The sequence below is a fragment of the Bombina bombina genome, chromosome 12 (assembly GCF_027579735.1).
Source record: "Bombina bombina isolate aBomBom1 chromosome 12, aBomBom1.pri, whole genome shotgun sequence".
Lineage (NCBI taxonomy): Eukaryota > Metazoa > Chordata > Amphibia > Anura > Bombinatoridae > Bombina > Bombina bombina.
Window position 1 is genome coordinate 120,098,307 of NC_069510.1, and position 26,396 is coordinate 120,124,702.

The 26,396-nt window shown below is 39.9% G+C and overlaps 1 protein-coding gene across 2 annotated transcripts in view; it reads right to left on the reverse strand.

The window, feature by feature from the left end:
* The window catches only part of ODF2 (outer dense fiber of sperm tails 2), a 126,068-nt gene that overhangs the window by 54,041 nt on the left and 45,631 nt on the right, over window positions 1-26,396 (reverse strand). For both annotated transcript variants that reach the window (XM_053695885.1, XM_053695886.1), the window contains exons 7-11: window positions 12,939-13,068; window positions 12,740-12,871; window positions 4,768-4,842; window positions 3,838-3,909; window positions 3,635-3,751 (exon numbers count right to left, since the gene is read on the reverse strand). In XM_053695885.1, the coding sequence (XP_053551860.1) occupies window positions 3,635-3,751; window positions 3,838-3,909; window positions 4,768-4,842; window positions 12,740-12,871; window positions 12,939-13,068 (526 nt within the window). The remainder of the gene's footprint in view (window positions 1-3,634; window positions 3,752-3,837; window positions 3,910-4,767; window positions 4,843-12,739; window positions 12,872-12,938; window positions 13,069-26,396) is intronic.

Here is a 26,396-nt window from a genome sequence, read left to right on the forward strand (position 1 = left end):
TTTAACCAGCAATTATAGGCCTATTTCACTGCTAAATTCGGATCTAAAGATATATTCTAAAATACTGTCAGCTAGAATCAATAAAATCCTTCCTGAGATAATACACGTAGATCAAGCGGGATTTGTCCCTAATAGGGAAGCCCGGGATAACACGGTTAGGGTACTCCAATTGATAGATTATGTAAAATTTTAAAATATCCCATCAATTTTAATTTCTACGGATGCTGAAAAAGCTTTCGATAGGCTAAATTGGAAGTTTCTGGAGAAAGTAATGCTAAATATAGGATTCGGAGAAAAAATGGTTAATAGAATTTTTAGTTTATATGCCGACCCTTCAGCTATGGTTAAAGTTAATGGAGTCTTGTCTCTCCCCCTTCCCATCCGAAACGGAACACGTCAGGGCTGTCCCCTGTCCCCGGCCCTATTTATCATAACAATGGAGGTTCTGGCGTCACACATCAGAAAAAATAGTAACATCAAGGGCATACAAATCGGGCAAAATGATTATAAATTAAATATGTTTGCAGATGATGTATTAATATCATTATCATCTCCTGAAGAGACCATACCTCACCTACTAAAGGAATTTGAAAAATTTGGTGAATACTCAAACTTCTTAATAAATGGCCAAAAATCAGAGATCCTTAATTTAACTCTGCCTCCCCAGGAACTTGATGATCTGGGGCTAATTTGTGAATATAGAAGGAAATCTGATGCGATTAAATATCTTGGAATTGAGATAACAGCCCAACACTCAAAACTGTTTGATCTAAATTACACAGCACTGCTGAAAAATATAGACTCAGACTTACATAAATGGGTCAAGAATAAAACTTCCTGGTGGGGTAGAATCCAAACCATCAAGATGAACATACTACCTAGAATATTGTACCTCTTTCAGGCGGCCCCAATCTATTTGTCACCCATGTTCCTCAAAAAGCTTCAAAACAGTATAAACTCCTTTATCTGGGGCACACACAAACCTAGAATAACAAAGAATACTATATATCGTTCCTTAGATGAAGGGGGGCTGGGAGTCCCTAATGTTACGTTGTACTATCATGCAGTCACACTACAAAGAGTTATAGAGTGGCACACTGGAACTAACTCTAAAGCATGGGTATCACTAGACTCACAAATATTAAAGGCGCCTCGGGTGGGGGCCATATGCTGGCTAGCCAAAAGACACAGACCACGAATAATTCAGAAAATCAATTTGCTAAAACAAGTGTTCCAGAATTGGGATAAAATATTGGGGAGCTACAGGGGCTTATCGACCATAAAATCACCTATGTCCCCTGTATTTGCAAATGCTGAATTTAAAAGAGGGTTGGAAATAGGAGACAGTAATAGTGGGGAACTCGGTTACTCGATACCGATCTATACATTAGTCAATAATAACAAATTAAAGACACAGGAAGAATTAAGAGACATTGCGGGGGGAATATATGCAAACTGGCTGAAATATGCCCAGCTAACACACTTAGTACACACATCCCCATTTAAAGATGACTTTCTCTCCGTAAGCCGACAGACTTTGAAAACATATGCTTGACTGCAACCCCAACCAGGGGCACATTATCAAGGACTAGGAAGTTATTAAGTAAGCTTAGGTATACCTCCTTACCCACATATGTAGATAGGTGGCAACAAGAGCTGAAGGAAGACCTGACTCATAAGCAATTGAAACAAATGTTCTATCGCTCTCATAAAGTCTCAGGGTCAGCTAATATCTTAGAACTTAATTTTAAAATCCTCACAAGATGGTATTTGACGCCACACAGATTGAAACACTTATATCCCAGCTCCCTAGGTACCTGCTGGCGCGGATGTGGAGAAGTGGGCAACATGACGCATATCTGGTGGGGCTGTAGAAAACTCCATACCTTATGGACAGAGGTAGAAACACTAGGAAAATTCTTATTTAGTTCAAATTATACACTGTTAGCGCCTCATGCCCTATTTAACCAGAAACCTGGTAATTATTGTAAGATAAGACAGGTAGTCTTTCAGATAGCACTAAACAGTGCCAAATCTATTATAGCCAGACAGTGGAAATTAACGACACCGCCCACAAGACAAATGTGGATAAACAGAACAGATGAATTATTTTTCCTAGAAAAGTATGGTTTTTATAAAAAACAAAAACTTGATTTCTTTCACAATGTACAATTTTACTGGGATCAGTACAAATCTACTAGCCTGCCACCCTCTTCTTAGAAATGCGACAGGAGATCCCTCCGTCCTTTCACCTGTATAAATAATTTGGATATTTGACATGTATTTCATTAAGAATAATATATGGAAGCACTGACCAGAAAGTTTGTTTTGTGTTGTTATTGTACTTATTTCGCGCAAATATTCTTAAGTCTCTTGAAATGTTTATAATAAGTTATCTCAGAAGGATATGTATACCTATAAACATTGTATGATCATTAATGCACTTTTTTCCTGTAATGTGAAAAATTTAATAAAAACATTAATAAATATTTAAAAATGAAAAAATAAATAAATAAATAAATAAAAAAAAATACACATACAAGCACACTGCACTACACAATAAGAATACACACACTACACTACACAGGCATTGAACTACACACTCACACTACACACACACGATAAACATATATACACACACGCACACTTAGACATGACCTACAGACACATGTACCTACCTGAGACATACTTGTCACTGTGTCATGTTCATCACACACACAATCCTATAACAAACTAACCCTCACCTACAGACACATGTACCTACCTGACACATATATGTCACTGTGTCACGTTCAACACAGACAATCATATAATTATTATTATCATCATCATCATCAGGTATTTGTAGAGCGCCAACAGATTCTGCAGCGCTATAAACATAGGCGGTATACAAGGTAACATTTATAGGGGGTCTAACGGGTAGAGGGCCCTGCCGAGAGTTGCACTGTTGTTATCGGCTCTTATGCGGGTGATCTACAAACAGCTGGGCCCATAGGCTTACATGCTAAGGGGTTCAAGGGGAAAGCAGTGGAGATAGGAAGGTTAGCGTAGGTTGTATGCATCCCTGAACAGTAGAGTCTTTAGGGAGCGCTTGAAGCTTTCAAAACTAGGGGATAGTCTTGTGGAGTGAGGCAGAGAGTCCCACAAGATGGGAGCCAGTCTGGAGAATTCTTGTAAACGGGACTTTGTAAACGAGACTTTAAGAGAGGAGGAGATTGTGGGCAGAGCGAAGGGGACGGGAGGGAGAGAATCTGGAGACAAGGTCTGAGATATAGGGGGGGAGAAATGTAGTTGAGGGCTTCGTATGTCAGAGTGAGAATTTTGTGTTTAATCCTGGAGGCAAGACGAAGCAGAGAGGTGCGGCAGATGAAGAGTGATGTGTAAGGAAGATGAGCCTGACAGAGGCATTCATTAAAGATGGTAAAGGAGCTAGGCGGCAGCTGGGGAGACCACAGAGAGAATGGAGTTGCAGTAATCGAGGCGGGAAAGGATGAGAGAGTGGATTAGAATCTTAGTTGTGTCTTGTGAAAGGGGTATAACGACACAAGTCTATGCTTTTACTGTCCGTTGGTGTGGTCAGAAATGTTCCACCTTCACGGAGAGGCCTCTGAAACATGAATTCATCTTATCTCACCCGGATTTGCACACAGAGACGGTTGTTCTCAGCTTCGCGGCTTCTCAGCTGTCCCTGCAAATGCGCCTTTGTTACTTCGAGAGACTTGGAGAATTCAGACGCCGTCCTTGCTAGATCCTAGGTTAAGAATAAGTAGCGTCAGGGAATAGAAAAGCGTAATATAATAATGGTAATGAATAAAAGGTAGAAATGGCGCTTCTAACCTTCTCTGTTTGCAGCTGAATGTGTAGATCCTCAATCTCTTTTTCACGGTCTTGAAGCCTCATTTGCAGATGCTGCGGGGGATGAATTGAATTATCTACCAAGCACAGAAACTTATAGCCAACAGCAGAAGAGAACAGAGACCTTTTACATCCTGGGTATCAGAAGTCAGAGCCCTCACAGGGCCAAACCGGTCTTAAAGGGACAGGCAAATTAAACTTTCATGATAAAGCAACAACTTTCTAATTTACTTTTGTTATTAAATTTAAATTGTGCTCTATGTATCCTTTGATGATAAAGCATACCTAGGTAGGCTCAGGAGCTAGCTACTGATTGGTGGCTGTACAAACATTCTCTTATCATTGTGCTTAAATCATGTGTTCAGTTATCTCCCAGCAGTGCATTGCTGCTAAAACAACAAAGGATACAAAGAGAATGAAGCAAATTGGATAATAGAAGTAAATAGGAAATGTGTTTAAAATTGTATGTTGTGTCTGAATGTCTTCAGATCCCAGCTGTATATTTGTGAGTTGTCCGTGTATGTACTAGCGAATCACGTTAAATAACTGGTGTGTCTATGGTGTGTGATCTTTATTTCAGAAAGAAATCTATTACTTATATATAGTTGTTGCTGGGTATAGAGAAGCTAACAACTCTCCCCTCTGCAGCCATTTAATAGGGGAAGAGACAGAAGAGGTTGTCCCTGATAACGTGCACAATAACCTGATTTTATCATGTGACACCCGTCTCATCACATGACCTTTAGTGCTGGTACTTACCATATCATGTGACACCCGTCTCATCACATGACCTTTAGTGCTGGTACTTACCATATCATGTGACACCCGTCTCATCACTGCACCTTTAGTGCTGGTACTTACCATATCATGTGACACCAGTCTCATCACATGACCTTTAGTGCTGGTACTTACCATTTTGTCAGTGTCGGTCTCAGACAGCTTCTTTAGCAGCAGGTCCTTCTGCTCCAGCAGTCGGTATGATTCAGTCTAAGGAGAGACAGAGAGACAAAGAGTGCTTGGCCTCCTCTTGCTGTATTGGTTCATTAGGGCTATTAAAGTCACTATTTAGAAATGCAAAAGAAGACTCAGTTAAAGGGACATTATACACTAGATTTTACTTTGCATAAATGTTTTATAGATGATCCATTTATATAGCCCATCTGGGAGTGTTTTTGTAACAATGTATAGTTTTGCTTAGTTTTAAATAACATTGTGCTGATTTTCAGACTCCTAACCAAGCCCCAAAGGTTTAGATGTATACTGATGTCTACAGACTTCAGGCTGCTTCTGTTTGTATAATGGGTCTTCTCATATGCAGGAGAGGGGGGGGGGTTCTGCTCTCAGCCCCTTTCAGTGGGTGTCCCAGGTTTATCTCATTAACCGTGTTAATTTGGGAGCTTCTAAGTGTTTTTAAAAAGTTTTACAATGGAATTTTAGATCAGCATCTGTGCATATTATTCTTTATAGTAGGGTCTATTACATGCAGTTATATGAAAATTGGTGTATACTGCTCCTTTAAGCACCGTATAAATATATTGTAAAGGCATTTAAACAGCTTGCATTATTTGTAGCCCAGAGACACACCCTTTAAAAGCCTCATGTGTATCATAACTCATGTGCTGTTGCCAGTTAGAGGTAGGTACTTATCTAGGTTAGTCATTACTCACTTGCAGGCGTATATATGTTTTATTACAGGGTTCCCCCCAGGGCTTATGTAATGGGCACACCACTTGTCTTATTTTGCTGATCACCCAGCTAGCAATTATGCCAATATTGAAGGGATATGAAACCCAATTGTTTTCTTTCATGATAGAGCATGCAATTTTAAGCAACTTTCTAATTTACTCCTATTATCAGTTTTTCTTCGTTCTCTTGGTATCTTTATTTAAATGTAAGCTTAGAAGCCGGCCCATGTTTGGTTCAGAATCCTAAGTAGCGCTTGCTGATTGGTTGGCTACATTTAGACACCAATCAGCAAGCGCTACGCAGGTTCAGAACCAAAAATGGGCCGGCTCCTAAGATTACATTCTTGCTTTATTTTTAAATAAAGATACCAAGAGAATGAAGAAAAATTGATAATTGGAGTAAATTAGAAAGTTGCTTAAAATTGCATGCTCTATCTCAATCATGAAAGTTTAATATTTACTAGACTATCCCATTAAGCTAAAATGAGGCAATTTTTTTATTTTTTATGTTTGTTGCACAAATTGTCATTAAATTATTATGTTAAATTATGCTTTGAATAGCTTTCTACATAACAGAAAATGTAATGATATTGCAAATGATTACCACCCAGCTGGCAACATTTTCTGTAGAGAATACAGTATTTGCATTAGTAATATTGCAGAAAATATCTTAGCAGCCAATCAAGTAGAAAAACATTGTCACTTAAAGGGGTTTTACACGCAGGACACACTTGTGTGTGTGTGTGTGTGTACTTGACACTCAGGATACGCTTGTTTGTGTGTGTACGTGACACTCAGGATACACTAGTGTGTGTATGTAACACGCAGAATACACTTGTTTGTGTGTGTACGTGACACTCCGTATACGCTTGTGTGTGTACGTAACACGCAGAGTACGCTTGTTTGTGTGTGTACGTGACACTCCGTATACGCTTGTGTGTGTGTACGTAACACGCAGAGTACGCTTGGTTGTGTGTACATGACATGAAGGATACACTTGATTGTGTGTACGTGACATGCAGCTTACACCTGCTTGTGTGTGTACGTGACACGCAGGATAAGGTTGTGTGTGTGTGTACGTGACATGCTTGTTTGTGTTTGTGTGTGTATGTGACACGCAGGATACTCTTGTTTGTGTGTGTGTACGTGACACTCCGTATACGCTTGTGTGTGTACGTAACACGCAGAGTACGCTTGTTTGTGTACGTGACACTCCGTATACGCTTGTGTGTGTGTACGTAACACGCAGAGTACGCTTGGTTGTGTGTACATGACATAAAGGATACACTTGATTGTGTGTACGTGACATGCAGCTTACACTTGCTTGTGTGTGTACGTGACACGCAGGATAAGGTTGTGTGTGTGTACGTGACATGCTTGTTTGTGTTTGTGTGTGTTTGTGTGTGTGTGTGTGTGTATGTGACACGCAGGATACACTTGTTTGTGTGTGTACGTGACACGCAGGATACACTTGTTTGTGTGTGTGCACGTGACACGCAGGATACACTTGTTTGTGTGTGTGTACGTGACACACAAGATACACTTGTTTGTGTGTGTGACACGCAGGATACACTTGTTTGTGTGCGTACGTGACACGCAGGATACACTTGTTTGTGTGCGTACGTGACACGCAGGATACACTTGTTTGTGTGCGTACGTGACACGCAGGATACACTTGATTGTGTGTGTACGTGACACGCAGGATACACTTGATTGTGTGTGTATGTGAGACATAGGATGCATTGTTTGACTGCGGCACCACTTGTTTGACTGTATGGGACATACTTGTGTGACTGTATGTGACATACATGTGTGACTGTATGTGACATACTTTGTGTGTGTACGTGATACGCAGGATACACTTGTTTGTGTGTGTACGTGACACGCAGGATACACTTGTTTGTGTGTGTGCACGTGACACGCAGGATACACTTGTTTGTGTGTGTGCACGTGACACGCAGGATACACTTGTTTGTGTGTGTGACACGCAGGATACACATGTTTGTGTGTGTGACACGCAGGATACACATGTTTGTGTGTGTACGTGACACGCAGGATACACTTGCTTGTGTGTGTACGTGACACGCAGGATACACTTGCTTGTGTGTGTACATGGCACGCAGGATACACTTGATTGTGTGTGTACGTGACACGCAGGATACACTTGATTGTGTGTGTATGTGAGACATAGGATGCATTGTTTGACTGCGGCACCACTTGTTTGACTGTATGGGACATACTTGTGTGACTGTATGTGACATACTTGTGTGACTATGTGATACCACATGTGTGACTGTATGTGACATACTTGTGTGACTGTATGTGACATACTTGTGTGACTATGTGATACCACATGTGTGACTGTATGTGACATACTTGTGTGACTGTATGTGACATACTTGTGTGACTGTATGTGACACCACTTGTGTGACTGTATGTGACACCACTTGTGTGACTGTATGTGATACCACTTGTGTGACTGTATGTGATACCACTTGTGACTGTATGTGATACCACTTGTGTGACTGTATGTGATACCACTTGTGTGACATACTTGTGTGACTGTGACACCACTTGTGTGACTGTATGTGACATACTTGTGTGACTGTAGGTGACACCACTTGTGTGACTGTATGTGATACCACTTGTGTGACTGTATGTGACATACTTGTGTGACTGTATGTGACACCACTTGTGTGACATACTTGTGTGACTGTATGTGACATACTTGTGTGACTGTGACACCACTTGTGTGACTGTATGTGACATACTTGTGTGACTGTATGTGACACCACTTGTGTGACTGTATGTGACATACTTGTGTGACTGTATGTGACATACTTGTGTGACTGTATGTGACACCACTTGTGTGACTGTATGTGATACCACTTGTGTGACTGTATGTGACATACTTGTGTGACTGTATGTGACATACTTGTGTGACTGTATGTGACATACTTGTGTGACTGTGACACCACTTGTGTGACTGTATGTGATACCACTTGTGTGACTGTATGTGACATACTTGTCTGACTGTACGTGACACCACTTGTGTGACTGTACGTGATACCACTTGTGTGACTGTACGTGATACCACTTGTGTGACTGTATGTGACATACTTGTGTGACTGTATGTGATACCACTTGTGTGACTGTATGTGATATCACTTGTGTGACTGTATGTGATAGCACTTGTGTGACTGTATGTGATATCACTTGTGTGACTGTATGTGACATACTTGTGTGACTGTATGTGACACCACTTGTGTGACTGTATGTGACATACTTGTGTGACTGTATGTGATACCACTTGTCTGACTGTATGTGATACCACTTGTGTGACTGTATGTGACATACTTGTCTGACTGTATGTGACACCACTTGTGTGACTGTACGTGATACCACTTGTGTGACTGTACGTGACATACTTGTGTGACTGTATGTGACATACTTGTGTGACTGTATGTGATACCACTTGTGTGACTGTATGTGATACCACTTGTGTGACTGTATGTGACACCAATTGTGTGACTGTACGTGACACCAATTGTGTGACTGTACGTGACATACTTGTGTGACTGTATGTGATACCACTTGTCTGTCTGTATGTGATACCACTTGTCTGTCTGTATGTGATACCACTTGTGTGACTGTATGTGACATACTTGTGTGACTGTATGTGACACCAATTGTGTGACTGAACGTGATACCACTTGTGTGACTGTATGTGACATACTTGTGTGACTGTGACACCACTTGTGTGACTGTATGTGACATACTTGTGTGACTGTATGTGATACCACTTGTGTGACTGTATGTGATACCACTTGTGTGACTGTATGTGATACCATGTGTGTGACTGTATGTGATACAATGTGTGTGACTGTATGTGATACAATGTGTGTGACTGTATGTGATACCATGTGTGTGACTGTATGTGATACCATGTGTGTGACTGTATGTGACATACTTGTGACTGTATGTGACACCACTTGTGTGACTGTATGTGACATACTTGTGTGACTGTATGTGACACCACTTGTGTGACTGTATGTGACACCACTTGTGTGACTGTATGTGACATACTTGTGTGACTGTATGTGACATACTTGTGTGACTGTATGTGACACCACTTGTGTGACTGTATGTGACATACTTGTGTGACTGTATGTGACATACTTGTGTGACTGTATGTGACATACTTGTGTGACTGTATGTGACATACTTGTGTGACTGTGACACCACTTGTGTGACTGTGACACCACTTGTGTGACTGTATGTGATACCACTTGTGTGACTGTATGTGACATACTTGTCTGACTGTACGTGACACCACTTGTGTGACTGTACGTGATACCACTTGTGTGACTGTATGTGACATACTTGTGTGACTGTATGTGATACCACTTGTGTGACTGTATGTGATAGCACTTGTGTGACTGTATGTGATATCACTTGTGTGACTGTATGTGACATACTTGTGTGACTGTATGTGACACCACTTGTGTGACTGTATGTGATACCACTTGTGTGACTGTATGTGACATACTTGTCTGACTGTATGTGACACCACTTGTGTGACTGTACGTGATACCACTTGTGTGACTGTACGTGACATACTTGTGTGACTGTATGTGACATACTTGTGTGACTGTATGTGATACCACTTGTGTGACTGTATGTGATACCACTTGTGTGACTGTATGTGACACCAATTGTGTGACTGTACGTGATACTACTTGTGTGACTGTATGTGACATACTTGTGTGACTGTATGTGATACCACTTGTCTGTCTGTATGTGATACCACTTGTCTGTCTGTATGTGATACCACTTGTGTGACTGTATGTGACATACTTGTGTGACTGTATGTGACACCAATTGTGTGACTGTACGTGATACCACTTGTGTGACTGTATGTGACATACTTGTGTGACTGTATGTGACATACTTGTGTGACTGTGACACCACTTGTGTGACTGTATGTGATACCACTTGTGTGACTGTATGTGACATACTTGTGTGACTGTATGTGATACCACTTGTGTGACTGTATGTGATACCACTTGTGTGACTGTGTGACATACTTGTGTGACTGTATGTGACATACTTGTGTGACTGTATGTGATACCACTTGTGTGACTGTATGTGATACCACTTGTGTGACTGTATGTGACATACTTGTGTGACTGTATGTGATACCACTTGTGACTGTATGTGATACCACTTGTGTGACTGTATGTGATACCACTTGTGTGACTGTATGTGATACCACTTGTGTGACTGTGTGACATACTTGTGTGACTGTATGTGACATACTTGTGTGACTGTATGTGATACCACTTGTGTGACTGTATGTGATACCACTTGTGTGACTGTATGTGATACCACTTGTGTGACTGTATGTGACATACTTGTGTGACTGTATGTGATACCACTTGTGACTGTATGTGATACCACTTGTGTGACTGTATGTGACACCACTTGTGTGACTGTATGTGACATACTTGTGTGACTGTATGTGATACCACTTGTGTGACTGTATGTGACATACTTGTGTGCTAGATGTGTTAGCTGCTTTCTCTATGTTGTTATTGTAATGTATCAATAAGGTTTGTTCAAATCTGGTCAATTCCTACTGCAGACTGATTCCTCCTAATCACCAGCAAGTTCTAACCCACTCTCATCCACTGCAGGACTCTCTCTGATTACATACCTATCCCGGCCACTTACCTCACTAAACACCAGCAAGTTCTAACCCACTCTCACCCACTGAAGGACACTTTCTGGTTACCTACCTATCCCGGCCACTTACCTCACTAAACACCAGCAAGTTCTAACCCACTCTCACCCACTGAAGGACACTTTCTGGTTACCTACCTATCCCGGCCACTTACCTCACTAAACATCAGCAAGTTCTAACCCACTCTCACCCACTGAAGGACACTTTCTGGTTACCTACCTATCCCGGCCACTTACCTCACTAAACACCAGCAAGTTCTAACCCACTCTCACCCACTGCAGGATACTCTCTGGTTACCTACCTATCCCGGCCACTTACCTCACTAAACACCAGCAAGTTCTAACCCACTCTCACCCACTGCAGGACACTTTCTGGTTACCTACCTATCCCGGCCACTTACCTCACTAAACACCAGCAAGTTCTAACCCACTCTCACCCACTGCAGGATACTCTCTGGTTACCTACCTATCCCGGCCACTTACCTCACTAAACACCAGCAAGTTCTAACCCACTCTCACCCACTGCAGGATACTCTCTGGTTACCTACCTATCCCGGCCACTTACCTCACTAAACACCAGCAAGTTCTAACCCACTCTCACCCACTGCAGGATACTCTCTGGTTACCTACCTATCCCGGCCACTTACCTCAATAAACACCAGCAAGTTCTAACCCACTCTCACCCACTGCAGGACACTTTCTGGTTACCTACCTATCCCGGCCACTTACCTCACTAAACACCAGCAAGTTCTAACCCACTCTCACCCACTGCAGGACACTTTCTGGTTACCTACCTATCCCGGCCACTTACCTCACTAAACACCAGCAAGTTCTAACCCACTCTCACCCACTGCAGGATACTCTCTGGTTACCTACCTATCCCGGCCACTTACCTCACTAAACACCAGCAAGTTCTAACCCACTCTCACTCACTGCAGGATACTCTCTGGTTACCTACCTATCCCGGCCACTTACCTCAATAAACACCAGCAAGTTCTAACCCACTCTCACCCACTGCAGGACACTTTCTGGTTACCTACCTATCCCGGCCACTTACCTCAATAAACACCAGCAAGTTCTAACCAACTCACAACCACTGCAAGGCACTCTCTGGTTACCTACCTATCCCAGTCACTTACCTCAATAAACACCAGCAAGTTCTAACCAACTCACAACCACTGAAGGACACTTTCTGGTTACCTACCTATCCTGGTCACTTACCTCACTAACCACCAGCAAATTCTAACCCACTGTCACCCACTCCAGGACACTTTCTGGTTACCTACCTATCCTGGTCACTTACCTCACTAAACCCCAGCAAATTCTAACCCACTCCAGGACACTCCCTGATTACCTACCTACGCCGGTCACTTACCTCACTAATCACCAACAAATTCTAACCCACTCTCACCCACTCCAGGACACTCTCTGATTACCTACCTAAGCCGGTCACTTACCTCGCTGGCATGCTGCTCTTTAAGTAATGAGCGCAGCTTCCGGTTAGTGTCCTCAAAAGTCGCCAACTTCTGCAGCAGAATCTCCTTCTGCCGGGTGAGAAGATTGATATCTGTGCTGGTCATTCTCTTCTCCTGCGGAGACATAGGGAGTGAGCGTGTGGCATTCTTGTGGCGCCCATGCCCCATACACGTTACTTACATGCTTCATTCTGTGGATGGTATCTCGGAGCACGTTCACCTGTTTTGCTGCTTCACTTCCGTCCATCTCAGCCTCCAGCAACTTGTCAAGGAGCTGTGATTTCTCCTCTAGCAACTGCTGCTTCTGAAGCCTAAAATATAAAGATTTCACATAAATCCAAGCCACCCTCTCCAGGAGTCCCTCAGTATATTCTATGCAGTCACATCAACTCTACAATGTAATGGTTCATAAGCAGAAGCCTAAGTATCATTTCAATAATACAGCAAAACGCACACATCTGAATGCAGGTATGTGCTCCGGTTTTACTTCAATGGATATTAAATCATTTTTTATATAAGCACAGTGTATATCAGTAATTAAGTGCTGCATTATACAAGGTCTGCACACACAATAAATGTTTATATATACACAGTATATATCAGTAATTAAGTGCTGCATTACATAAGGTCTGCACACACAATAAATGTTTATATGTGCACTGTATATATCAGTAATTAAGTGATGCATTACATAAGGTCTGCACACACAATAAATGTTTATATGTGCACTGTATATATCAGTAATTAAGTGATGCATTACATAAGGTCTGCACACACAATAAATGTTTATATATGCACAGTATATATCAGTAATTAAGTGCTGCATTACATAAGGTCTGCACACACAATAAATGTTTATATATGCACAGTATATATCAGTAATTAAGTGCCACATTACATAAGGTCTGCACACACAATAAATGTTTATATATGCACAGTATATATCTGTAATTAAGTGCTGCATTACATAAGGTCTGCACACACAATAAATGTTTATATATGCACAGTATATATCAGTAATTAAGTGCTGCATTACATAAGGTCTGCACACACAATAAATGTTTATATATGCACAGTATATATCAGTAATTAAGTGCTGCATTACATAAGGTCTGCACACACAATAAATGTTTTATATATGCACAGTATATATCAGTAATTAAGTGCTAAATTACATAAGGTCTGCACACACAATAAATGTTTATATATGCACAGTATATATCAGTAATTAAGTGCCACATTACATAAGGTCTGCACACACAATAAATGTTTATATATGCACAGTATATATCTGTAATTAAGTGCTGCATTACATAAGGTCTGCACACACAATAAATGTTTATATATGCACAGTATATATCAGTAATTAAGTGCTGCATTACATAAGGTCTGCACACACAATAAATGTTTATATATGCACAGTATATATCAGTAATTAAGTGCTGCATTACATAAGGTCTGCACACACAATAAATGTTTTATATATGCACAGTATATATCAGTAATTAAGTGCTAAATTACATAAGGTCTGCACACACAATAAATGTTTATATATGCACAGTATATATCAGTAATTAAGTGCTGCATTACATAAGGTCTGCACACACAATAAATGTTTATATATGCACAGTATATATCAGTAATTAAGTGCCGCATTACATAAGGGATGCACACACAAATGTTTATATATGCACAGTATATATCAGTAATTAAGTGCAGCATTACATAAGGTCTGCACACACAATAAATTTTTATATATGCACAGTGTATATCAGTAATTAAGTGCTGCATTACATAAGGTCTGCACACACAATAAATGTTTATATATGCACAGTATATATCAGTAATTAAGTGCCTCATTACAAAAGGTCTGCACACAATACATTTTTATATATGCACAGTGTATATCAGTAATTAAGTGCTGCATTACATAAGGTCTGCACACACAATAAATGTTTATATATGCAGTGTATATCAGTAATTAAGTGCTGCATTTCATAAGGTCTGCACACACAATAAATGTTTATATATGCACAGTATATATCAGTAATTAAGTGCTGCATTACATAAGGTCTGCACACACAATACATATTTATATATGCACAGTGTATATCAGTAATTAAGTGCTGCATTACATAAGGTCTGCACACACAATAAATGTTTATATATGCAGAGTGTATATCAGTAATTAAGTGCTGCATTACATAAGGTCTGCACACAATAAATGTTTATATATGCACAGTGTATATCAGTAATTAAGTGCTGCATTACATAAGGTCTGCACACACAATAAATGTTTATATATGCACAGTGTATATCAGTAATTAAGTGCTGCATTACATAAAGGTCTGCACACACAATAAATGTTTATATATGCACAGCATATATCAATAATTAAGTGCTGCATTATATAAGGTCTGCACACACAATAAATGTTTATATATGCACAGTATATATCAATAATTAAGTGCAGTATTACATAAGGTATGCACACACAATAAATGTTTATATATGCACAGTGTATATCAGTAATTAAGTGCTGTATTACATAAGGTCTGCACACACAATAAGGTCTGCACACACACACACACACAATACATTTTTATACATGCACAGTATATATCAGTAATTAAGTGCCGCATTACATTAGGTCTGAACACACAATAAATTTGTATATATGCACAGTATATATCAGTAACTAAGTGCCACATTACATAAGGTCTGCACACACAATAAATGTTTATATATGCACAGTATATATCAGCAATTTACTGCTGCATTACACAAGGTCTGTACACACAATAAATGTTTATATATGCACAGTATATATCCGTAATTAAGCGCTACATTACATAAGGTCTGCGTATACAATAAATGCTTCTATATGCACAGTATATATCAGTAATTATCTGCTGCATTAGAAAAGGTCTGCACACACAATAAATGTTTATATATGCACAGTGTATATCAGTAATTAAGCGCAGCATTACATAAGGTCTGCACACACAATAAATGTTTATATATGCACAGTATATATCAGCAATTAAGCGCCACAATACAAAAAGGTCTGCGCACACAATACATTTTTATATATGCACAGTATATATCAGTTATTATCTGCTGCATTACAAAAGGTCTGCACACACAATATATGGTTATATATGCATAGTATATATCAGTAATTATTTGCAGCATTACATAAGGTCTGCCCACACAATAAATGTTTATATATACACAGTATAAATCAGTAATTAAGTGCCACATTACGTAAGGTCTGCCCACACAATAAATGTTTATAAATGCACAGTATATATCAGTAATTAAGTGCAGCATTACAAAAGGTCTGCAAACACAATAAATGTTTATATATGCACAGTATATATCCGTAATTAAGTGCCGCATTTCAAAAGGTCTGCACACACAATAAATGTTTATATATGCACAGTATATATAAGTAATTAAGTGTAGCATTACATAAGGTCTGCACACACAATAAATGTTTATATATGTACAGTATATATCAGTAATTAAGTGCTGCATTACATAAGGTCTGCACACACAATAAATGTTTATATATGTACAGTATATATCAGTAATTAAGTGCTGCATTACATAAGGTCTGTGCACACAATAAATGTTTATATATGCACAGTATATATCAGTAATTAAGTGCTGCATTACATAAGGTCTGCACACACAATACATGTTTATATATGCACAGTATATATCAGTAATTAAGTGCCACATTACATAAGGTCTGCACACACAATAAATGTTTATATATGCACAGTATATATCAGTAATTAGGTGCTGCATTACATAAATTCTGCACACACAATAAATGTTTTTATATGCACAGTATATATCAGTAATTAAGTGCCACATTACATAAGGTCTGCACACACAATGTTTTATATATGCACAGTATATAGCAGTAATTAAGTGCCGCATTACATAAGGTCTGCACACACAATAAATGTTTATATATGCACAGTATATATCAGTAATTAAGTGCTAAATTACATAAGGTCTGCACACACAATAAATGTTTATATATGTACAGTATATATAAGTAATTATGTGCCGCAAAACATAAGGTCTGCACACACAATACATGTTTATATATGCACAGTATATATCAGTAATTAAGTGCCACATTACATAAGGTCTGCACACACAATAAATGTTTATATATGCACAGTATATATCAGTAATTAAGTGCTAAATTACATAAGGTCTGCCCACACAATAAATGTTTATAAATGCACAGTATATATCAGTAATTAAGTGCTAAATTACATAAGGTCTGCACACACAATAAATGTTTATATATGTACAGTATATATCAGTAATTAAGTGCTGCATTACATAAGGTCTGCACACACAATAAATGTTTATATATGCACAGTATATATAAGTAATTAAGTGCTGCATTACATAAGGTCTGCACACACAATAATTGTTTATAAATGCACAGTATATATCAGTAATTAGGTGCTGCATTACATAAGGTCTGCACACACAATAATTGTTTATAAATGCACAGTATATATCAGTAATTAGGTGCTGCATTACATAAATTCTGCACACACAATAAATGTTTATATATGCACAGTATATATCAGTAATTAGGTGCTGCATTACATAAATTCTGCACACACAATAAATGTTTATATATGCACAGTATATATCAGTAATTAAGTGCCACATTACATAAGGTCTGCACACACAATAAATGTTTATATATGCACAGTATATATCAGTAATTAAGTGCAGCATTACATAAGGTTTGCACACACAATAAATGTTTATATATGCACAGTATATATCAGTAATTAAGTGCTGCATTACATAAGGTCTGCGCACACAATAAATGTTTATATATGCACAGTATATATCAGTAATTAAGTGCCGCATTACATAAGGTCTGCACACACAATAAATGTTTATATATGCACAGTATATATCAGTAATTAAGCACCGCATTACATAAGGTCTGCACACACAATAAATGTTTATATATGCACAGTATATATCAGTAATTAAGCACCGCATTACATAAGGTCTGCACACACAATAAATGTTTATATATGCACAGTATATATCAGTAATTAAGTGCAGCATTACATAAGGTCTGCACTCACAATAAATGTTTATATATGCACAGTATATATCAGTAATTAAGTGCTGTATTACATAAGGTCTGCACACACAATAAATGTTTATATATGCACAGTATATATCAGTAATTAAGTGCCGCATTACATAAGGTCTGCGCACACAATAAATGTTTATATATGCACAGTATATATCAGTAATTAAGTGCCGCATTACATAAGGTCTGCACACACAATAAATGTTTATATATGCACAGTATATATCAGTAATTTAGTGCCACATTACATAAGGTCTGCACACACAATAAATGTTTATATATGCACAGTATATATCAGTAATTAAGTGCTGCATTACATAAGGTCTGCACACACAATAAATGTTTATATATGCACAGTATATATCAGTAATTAAGTGCTGCATTACATAAGGTCTGCACACACAATAAATGTTTTATATATGCACAGTATATATCAATAATTAAGTGCTGCATTACATAAGGTCTGCACACACAATAAATGTTTATATATGCACAGTATATATCAGTAATTAAGTGCTGCATTACATAAGATCTGCACACACAATAAATGTTTATATATGCACAGTATATATCAGTAATTAAGTGCCGCATTACATAAGGTCTGCACACACAATAAATGTTTATATATGCACAGTATATATCAGTAATTAAGTGCCGCATTACATAAGGTCTGCACACACAATAAATGTTTATATATGCACAGTATATATCTGTAATTAAAACAACATGATTTCACCCCATAAAGAATTTATTAGCATATATCTGATGCCGGACACATACACACACTTAGCCCTTTATCTTTATAAAATAACTTATAGTCACCCTATAAAGAAATAATTATATGTCTGATGTCTGACACACATACACACTTAATCCCTTTATCTTAATAAAATAACTTATTGTCATCCTATAAAAACATAATTTATGCTTACCTGATAAATTCCTTTCTTCTGTTGTGTGATCAGTCCACGGGTCATCATTACTTCTGGGATATTATCTGCTCCCCTACAGGAAGTGCAAGAGGATTCACCCAGCAGAGTTGCTATATAGCTCCTCCCCTCTACGTCACCTCCAGTCATTCGACCAAAGACCAACGAGAAAGGAGAAGCCAAGGGTGTAGTGGTGACTGAATTATAATTTAAAAAATATTTACCTGCCTTAAAAAACAGGGCGGGCCGTGGACTGATCACACAACAGAAGAAAGGAATTTATCAGGTAAGCATAAATTATGTTTTCTTCTGTTATGTGTGATCAGTCCACGGGTCATCATTACTTCTGGGATACCAATACCAAAGCAAAAGTACACGGATGACGGGAGGGATAGGCAGGCTCATTATACAGAAGGAACCACTGCCTGAAGAACCTTTCTCCCAAAAATAGCCTCCGAAGAAGCAAAAGTGTCAAATTTGTAAAATTTGGAAAAAGTATGAAGCGAAGACCAAGTTGCAGCCTTGCAAATCTGTTCAACAGAGGCCTCATTCTTAAAGGCCCAAGTGGAAGCCACAGCTCTAGTGGAATGAGCTGTAATTCTTTCAGGAGGCTGCTGTCCAGCAGTCTCATAGGCTAAACGTATTATGCTACGAAGCCAAAAAGAGAGAGAGGTAGCAGAAGCTTTTTGACCTCTCCTCTGTCCAGAATAAACGACAAACAGGGAAGAAGTTTGGCGAAAATCTTTAGTTGCCTGCAAGTAGAACTTGAGGGCACGAACTACATCCAGATTGTGTAGAAGACGTTCCTTCTTTGAAGAAGGATTTGGACACAAGGATGGAACAACAATCTCTTGATTGATATTCCTGTTAGAGACAACCTTAGGTAAGAAACCAGGTTTAGTACGCAGAACTACCTTGTCTGAGTGAAAGATCAGATAAGGAGAATCACAATGTAGGGCTGATAACTCAGAGACTCTTCGAGCCGAGGAAATAGCCATTAAAAATAGAACTTTCCAAGATAACAATTTTATATCAATGGAATGAAGGGGTTCAAACGGAACACCCTGTAAAACGTTAAGAACTAAGTTTAAACTCCATGGCGGAGCAACAGTTTTAAACACAGGCTTGATCCTAGCTAAAGCCTGACAAAAGGCCTGGATGTCTGAATTTTCTGACAGACGCCTGTGTAACAAGATGGACAGAGCTGAGATCTGTCCCTTTAATGAGCTAGCCGATAAACCCTTTTCTAAACCTTCTTGTAGAAAAGACAATATCCTAGGAATCCTAACCTTACTCCAGGAGTAATCTTTGGATTCACACCAGTATAGGTATTTACGCCATATTTTATGGTAAATCTTTCTGGTAACAGGCTTCCTAGCCTGTATCAGGGTATCAATAACCGACTCAGAAAAACCACGTTTTGATAAAATCAAGCGTTCAATTTCCAAGCAGTCAGCTTCAGAGAAGTTAGACTTTGATGTTTGAATGGACCCTGAATCAGAAGGTCCTGTCTTAGAGGTAGAGACCAAGGCGGACAGGATGACATGTCCACTAGATCTGCATACCAAGTCCTGCGCGGCCATGCAGGCGCTATTAGAATCACTGATGCTCTCTCCTGTTTGATCTTGGCAATCAATCGAGGAAGCAGCGGGAAGGGTGGAAACACATAAGCCATCCTGAAGTTCCAAGGTGCTGTCAAAGCATCTATCAGAACCGCTCCCGGATCCCTGGATCTGGATCCGTAGCGAGGAAGTTTGGCGTTCTGGCGAGACGCCATGAGATCTATCTCTGGTTTGCCCCAACGTCGAAGTATTTGGGCAAAGACCTCCGGATGAAGTTCCCACTCCCCCGGATGAAGAGTCTGGCGACTCAAGAAATCCGCCTCCCAGTTCTCCACTCCCGGGATGTGGATTGCTGACAGGTGGCAAGAGTGAGACTCTGCCCAGCGAATTATCTTTGATACTTCTATCATTGCTAGGGAGCTTCTTGTCCCTCCCTGATGGTTGATGTAAGCTACAGTCGTGATGTTGTCCGACTGAAACCTGATGAACCCCCGAGTCTTTAACTGGGGCCAAGCTAGAAGGGCATTGAGAACTGCTCTCAATTCCAGAATGTTTATTGGCAGGAGACTTTCCTCCTGACTCCATTGTCCCTGAGCCTTCAGAGAATTCCAGACAGCGCCCCAACCTAGAAGGCTGGCGTCTGTTGTTACAATTGTCCAGTCCGGCCTGCTGAACGGCATCCCCTTGGACAGATGTGGCCGAGAAAGCCACCATAGAAGAGAGTTTCTGGTCTCTTGATCCAGATTCAGAGTGGGGGACAAATCTGAGTAATCCCCATTCCACTGACTCAGCATGCACAATTGCAGCGGTCTGAGATGTAGGCGTGCAAAGGGTACTATGTCCATTGCTGCTACCATTAAGCCGATCACCTCCATGCATTGAGCTACTGACGGGAGTTGAATGGAATGAAGGACACGGCATGCATTTAGAAGCTTTGTTAATCTGTCTTCTGTCAGATAAATCTTCATTTCTACAGAATCTATAAGAGTCCCTAAGAATGGAACTCTTGTGAGAGGCAAGAGAGAACTCTTCTTTTCGTTCACTTTCCATCCATGCGACCTTAGAAATGCCAGAACTAACTCTGTATGAGACTTGGCAGTTTGAAAGCTTGAAGCTTGTATCAGAATGTCGTCTAGGTACGGAGCTACCGAAATTCCTCGCGGTCTCAGAACCGCTAGAAGGGCACCCAGAACCTTTGTGAAGATTCTTGGAGCCGTAGCCAATCCGAATGGAAGGGCTACAAACTGGTAATGCCTGTCTAAGAAGGCAAACCTTAGATACCGGTAATGATCTTTGTGAATCGGTATGTGAAGGTAAGCATCCTTTAAATCCACTGTGGTCATGTACTGACCCTTTTGGATCATGGGTAAGATTGTCCGAATAGTTTCCATTTTGAACGATGGAACTCTTAGGAATTTGTTTAGGATCTTTAAATCCAAGATTGGCCTGAAAGTTCCCTCTTTTTTGGGAACCACAAACAGGTTTGAGTAAAACCCTTGTCCTTGTTCCGACCGCGGAACCGGATGGATCACTCCCATTAATAATAGATCTTGTACACAGCGTAGAAACGCGTCTTTCTTTATTTGGTTTGTTGACAACCTTGACAGATGAAATCTCCCTCTTGGGGGAGATAATTTGAAGTCTAGAAGGTATCCCTGAGATATGATCTCTAGCGCCCAGGGATCCTGGACATCTCTTGCCCAAGCCTGGGCGAAGAGAGAGAGTCTGCCCCCCACTAGATCCGGTCCCGGATCGGGGGCCCTCGGTTCATGCTGTCTTAGGGGCAGCAGCAGGTTTTCTGGCCTGCTTGCCCTTATTCCAGGACTGGTTAGGTTTCCAGCCTTGTCTGTAACGAGCAACAGCTCCTTCCTGTTTTGGTGCAGTGGAAGTTGATGCTGCACCTGCTTTGAAATTCCGAAAGGGACGAAAATTAGACTGTCTAGCCTTAGCTTTGGCTTTGTCTTGAGGTAGAGCGTGGCCCTTACCTCCTGTAATGTCAGCGATAATTTCTTTCAAACCGGGCCCAAATAAAGTTTGCCCCTTGAAAGGTATATTAAGTAATTTGGACTTAGAAGTTACATCAGCCGACCAGGATTTTAGCCACAGCGCCCTACGTGCCTGAATGGCGAATCCTGAATTCTTAGCCGTAAGTTTGGTTAAATGTACTACGGCCTCCGAAATGAATGAATTAGCTAGTTTAAGGACTCTAAGCCTGTCCGTAATGTCGTCCAGCGTAGCGGAACTAAGGTTCTCTTCCAGAGACTCAATCCAAAATGCTGCCGCAGCCGTAATCGGCGCGATGCATGCAAGGGGTTGCAATATAAAACCTTGTTGAACAAACATTTTCTTAAGGTAACCCTCTAATTTTTTATCCATAGGATCTGAAAAAGCACAGCTATCCTCCACCGGGATAGTGGTGCGCTTAGCTAAAGTAGAAACTGCTCCCTCCACCTTAGGGACCGTTTGCCATAAGTCCCGTGTGGTGGCGTCTATTGGAAACATCTTTCTAAATATAGGAGGGGGTGAGAACGGCACACCGGGTCTATCCCACTCCTTAGTAACAATTTCAGTTAATCTCTTAGGTATAGGAAAAACGTCAGTACTCGCCGGTACCGCAAAGTATTTATCCAACCTACACATTTTCTCTGGTATTGCAACAGTGTTACAATCGTTAAGAGCCGCTAAGACCTCCCCTAGTAATACACGGAGGTTTTCCAATTTAAATTTAAAATTTGAAATATCTGAATCCAATCTGCTTGGATCAGAACCGTCACCTACAGAATGAAGCTCTCCGTCCTCATGCTCTGCAAGCTGTGACGCAGTATCAGACATGGCCCTAGGATTATCAGCGCACTCTGTTCTCACCCCAGAGTGATCACGCTTGCCTCTTAGTTCTGGTAACTTAGCCAAAACTTCAGTCATAACAGTAGCCATATCTTGTAATGTTATCTGTAATGGCTGCCCAGATGTACTAGGCGCCATAATATCACGCACCTCCCGGGCGGGAGACGCAGGTACTGACACGTGAGGCGAGTTAGACGGCATAACTCTCCCCTCGCTGTTTGGTGAAATTTGTTCAATTTGTACAGATTGGCTTTTATTTAAAGTAGCATCAATACAGTTAGTACATAAATTTCTATTGGGCTCCACCTTGGCATTGGAACAAATGACACAGGTATCTTCCTCTGAATCAGACATGTTTAACACACTAGCAATAAACATGCAACTTGGTTACAATCTTATTTAACAAAAACGTACTGTGCCTCAAAGAAGCACTAAACGATTAAATGACAGTTGAAATAATGAACTGAAAAACAGTTATAGCATCACTCTTTAAAAACAACACAACTTGTTAGCAAAGGTTTGTTCCCATTAGTAAAGTAACACTAATTAAATTTTAAACATAAAAATCACAGAGCAACGTTTTAAAACACAGTCACCACATAAGTCTCACAGCTCTGCTGAGAGAATCTACCTCCCTTCAAAAGAAGTTTGAAGACCCCTGAGTTCTGTTAGAGATGAACCGGATCATGCAGAAAATACAAGAGTAACTGACTGGAAATTTTTGATGCGTAGCAAAGAGCGCCAAAAACGGCCCCTCCCCCTCACACACAGCAGTGAGAGAGAAACGAAACTGTCATAATCAAAACAAGCAAACTGCCAAGTGGAAAAATAATGCCCAAATATTTATTCACTCAGTACCTCAGAAATGCAAACGATTCTACATTCCAGCAAAAACGTTTAACATGAATTAAATACCTATTAAAAGGTTTAATGTACTTTTACAGAGTAATTCCGGTGAAATACCATCCCCAGAATACTGAAGTGTAGAGTATACATACATGTCATTATAACGGTATGGCAGGATTTTCTCATCAATTCCATTCAGAAAATAAAAACTGCTACATACCTCAATGCAGATTCAACTGCCCGCTGTCCCCTGATCTGAAGCTTTTACCCCCCTCAGATGGCCGAGAAACAGCAATATGATCTTAACTACTCCGGTTAAAATCATAAGAAAAACTCTGGTAGATTCTTCTTCAAACTCTGCCAGAGAAGAAATAACACGCTCCGGTGCTATTGTAAAATAACAAACTTTTGATTGAAGTTATAAAAACTAAGTATAATCACCATAGTCCTCTCACACCTCCTATCTAGTCTTTGGGTGCAAGAGAATGACTGGAGGTGACGTAGAGGGGAGGAGCTATATAGCAACTCTGCTGGGTGAATCCTCTTGCACTTCCTGTAGGGGAGCAGATAATATCCCAGAAGTAATGATGACCCGTGGACTGATCACACATAACAGAAGAAAAAGTAATTATATATGTCTGATGTCAGACACACACTTAGCCCTTTATCTTTATAAAAATGCTTACTTGATAAATTAATTTCTTCTATGGTAAGACGAGTCCACTGATTCATCCTTTACTTGTGGGATATTATCCTTCCTAACAGGAAGTGGCAAAGAGCACCACAGCAGAGCTGTCTATATAGCTCCTCCCTTAGCTCCACCCCCCAGTCATTCGACCGAAGGTACAGGAAGAAAAAGGAGAAACTACAAGGTGCAGAGGTGACTGAGTTTAAATCAAAAAAATATAATCTGTCTTAAAATGACAGGGCTGGCCGTGGTCTCATCTTACCATAGAATAAATAAATTTATCAGGTAAGCATAAATTTACTTTTCTTCTATAAAGGTAAGACGAGTCCACGGATTCATCCTTTACTTGTGGGATACAATACCAAAGCTACAGGACACGGATGAACGTGAGGGACAAGATAGATGGTTAAACAGAAGGCACCACTGCTTGAAGAACTTTTCTCCCAAAAATAGCCTCCGAAGAAGCAAAAGTATCAAATTTGTAAAATTTGGAAAAGGTATGAAGCGAAGACCAAGTCGCAGCCTTACAAATCTGTTCAACAGAAGCATCATTTTTAAAAGCCCATGTGGAAGCCACCGCTCTAGTAGAGTGAGCTGTAATTCTTTCAGGAGGCTACTGTCCAGCAGTCTCGTATGCCAAACGGATGATGCTTTTCAGCCAAAAAGAAAGAGGTAGCCATAGCTTTTTGAACTCTACGTTTTCCAGAATAGACAACAAACAGAGAAGATGTTTGACGGAAATCTTTGGTCGCTTGCAAGTAAAACTTCAAAGCACGAACCACATCCACGTGCAATAGACGCTCCTTCTGAGAAGAAGGATTAGGACACAGAAGGAACAACAATTTCCTGATTGATATTACTATTAGTAACAACCTTAGGAAGGAATCCAGGTTTGGTACGCAAAACCACCTTATCAGCATGGAAAACAAGATAAGGCGAGTCGCATTGCAATGCAGATAGTTCAGAAACTCTTCGAGCCGAAGAGATAGCAACTAAAAACAGAACTTTCCAAGATAGAAGCTTAATATCTATGGAATGCATAGGTTCAAACGGAACCCCTTAAAGAACTTTAAGAACTAAATTCAAACTCCATGGCGGAGCAACAGGTCTAAACACAGGCTTGATTCTAACTAAAGCCTGACAGAACGACTGAACGTCTGGAATGTCTGCCAGACGTTTGTGCAGTAGAATTGATAACACAAAATTTTTTAACAATTAACCCCTTAATTTGCAAACCGGATCGAAAATAGGCCCAGATGCAAGCTAAGTAATGCCCTTCTTTTAGCTCTAGGATTACTGCTTACCCTTACCCTCCTGGGTATAATGTCAGCCTTTCTGAAATACACAGTCCCTCCAGAAAAATATGACTGAACATACCTCACTGCTGCATAGCATGAAACCGTTCCTCACACTGAAGTTTCCTGTACTCCTCAGCCTCTGTGGGAACAGCAATGGATCTTAGTTACAAATGCTAAGATCATCATCCTCCAGGCAGCAGTCTTCATCCATCTGCTGCCTGAGAGTAAATAGTACACACCGGTACCATTTAAAATAAACTCTTGCTTGAAGAAATTAAAAACTAATATTTTATCACTTTACCCTTCCTAGTACTTAG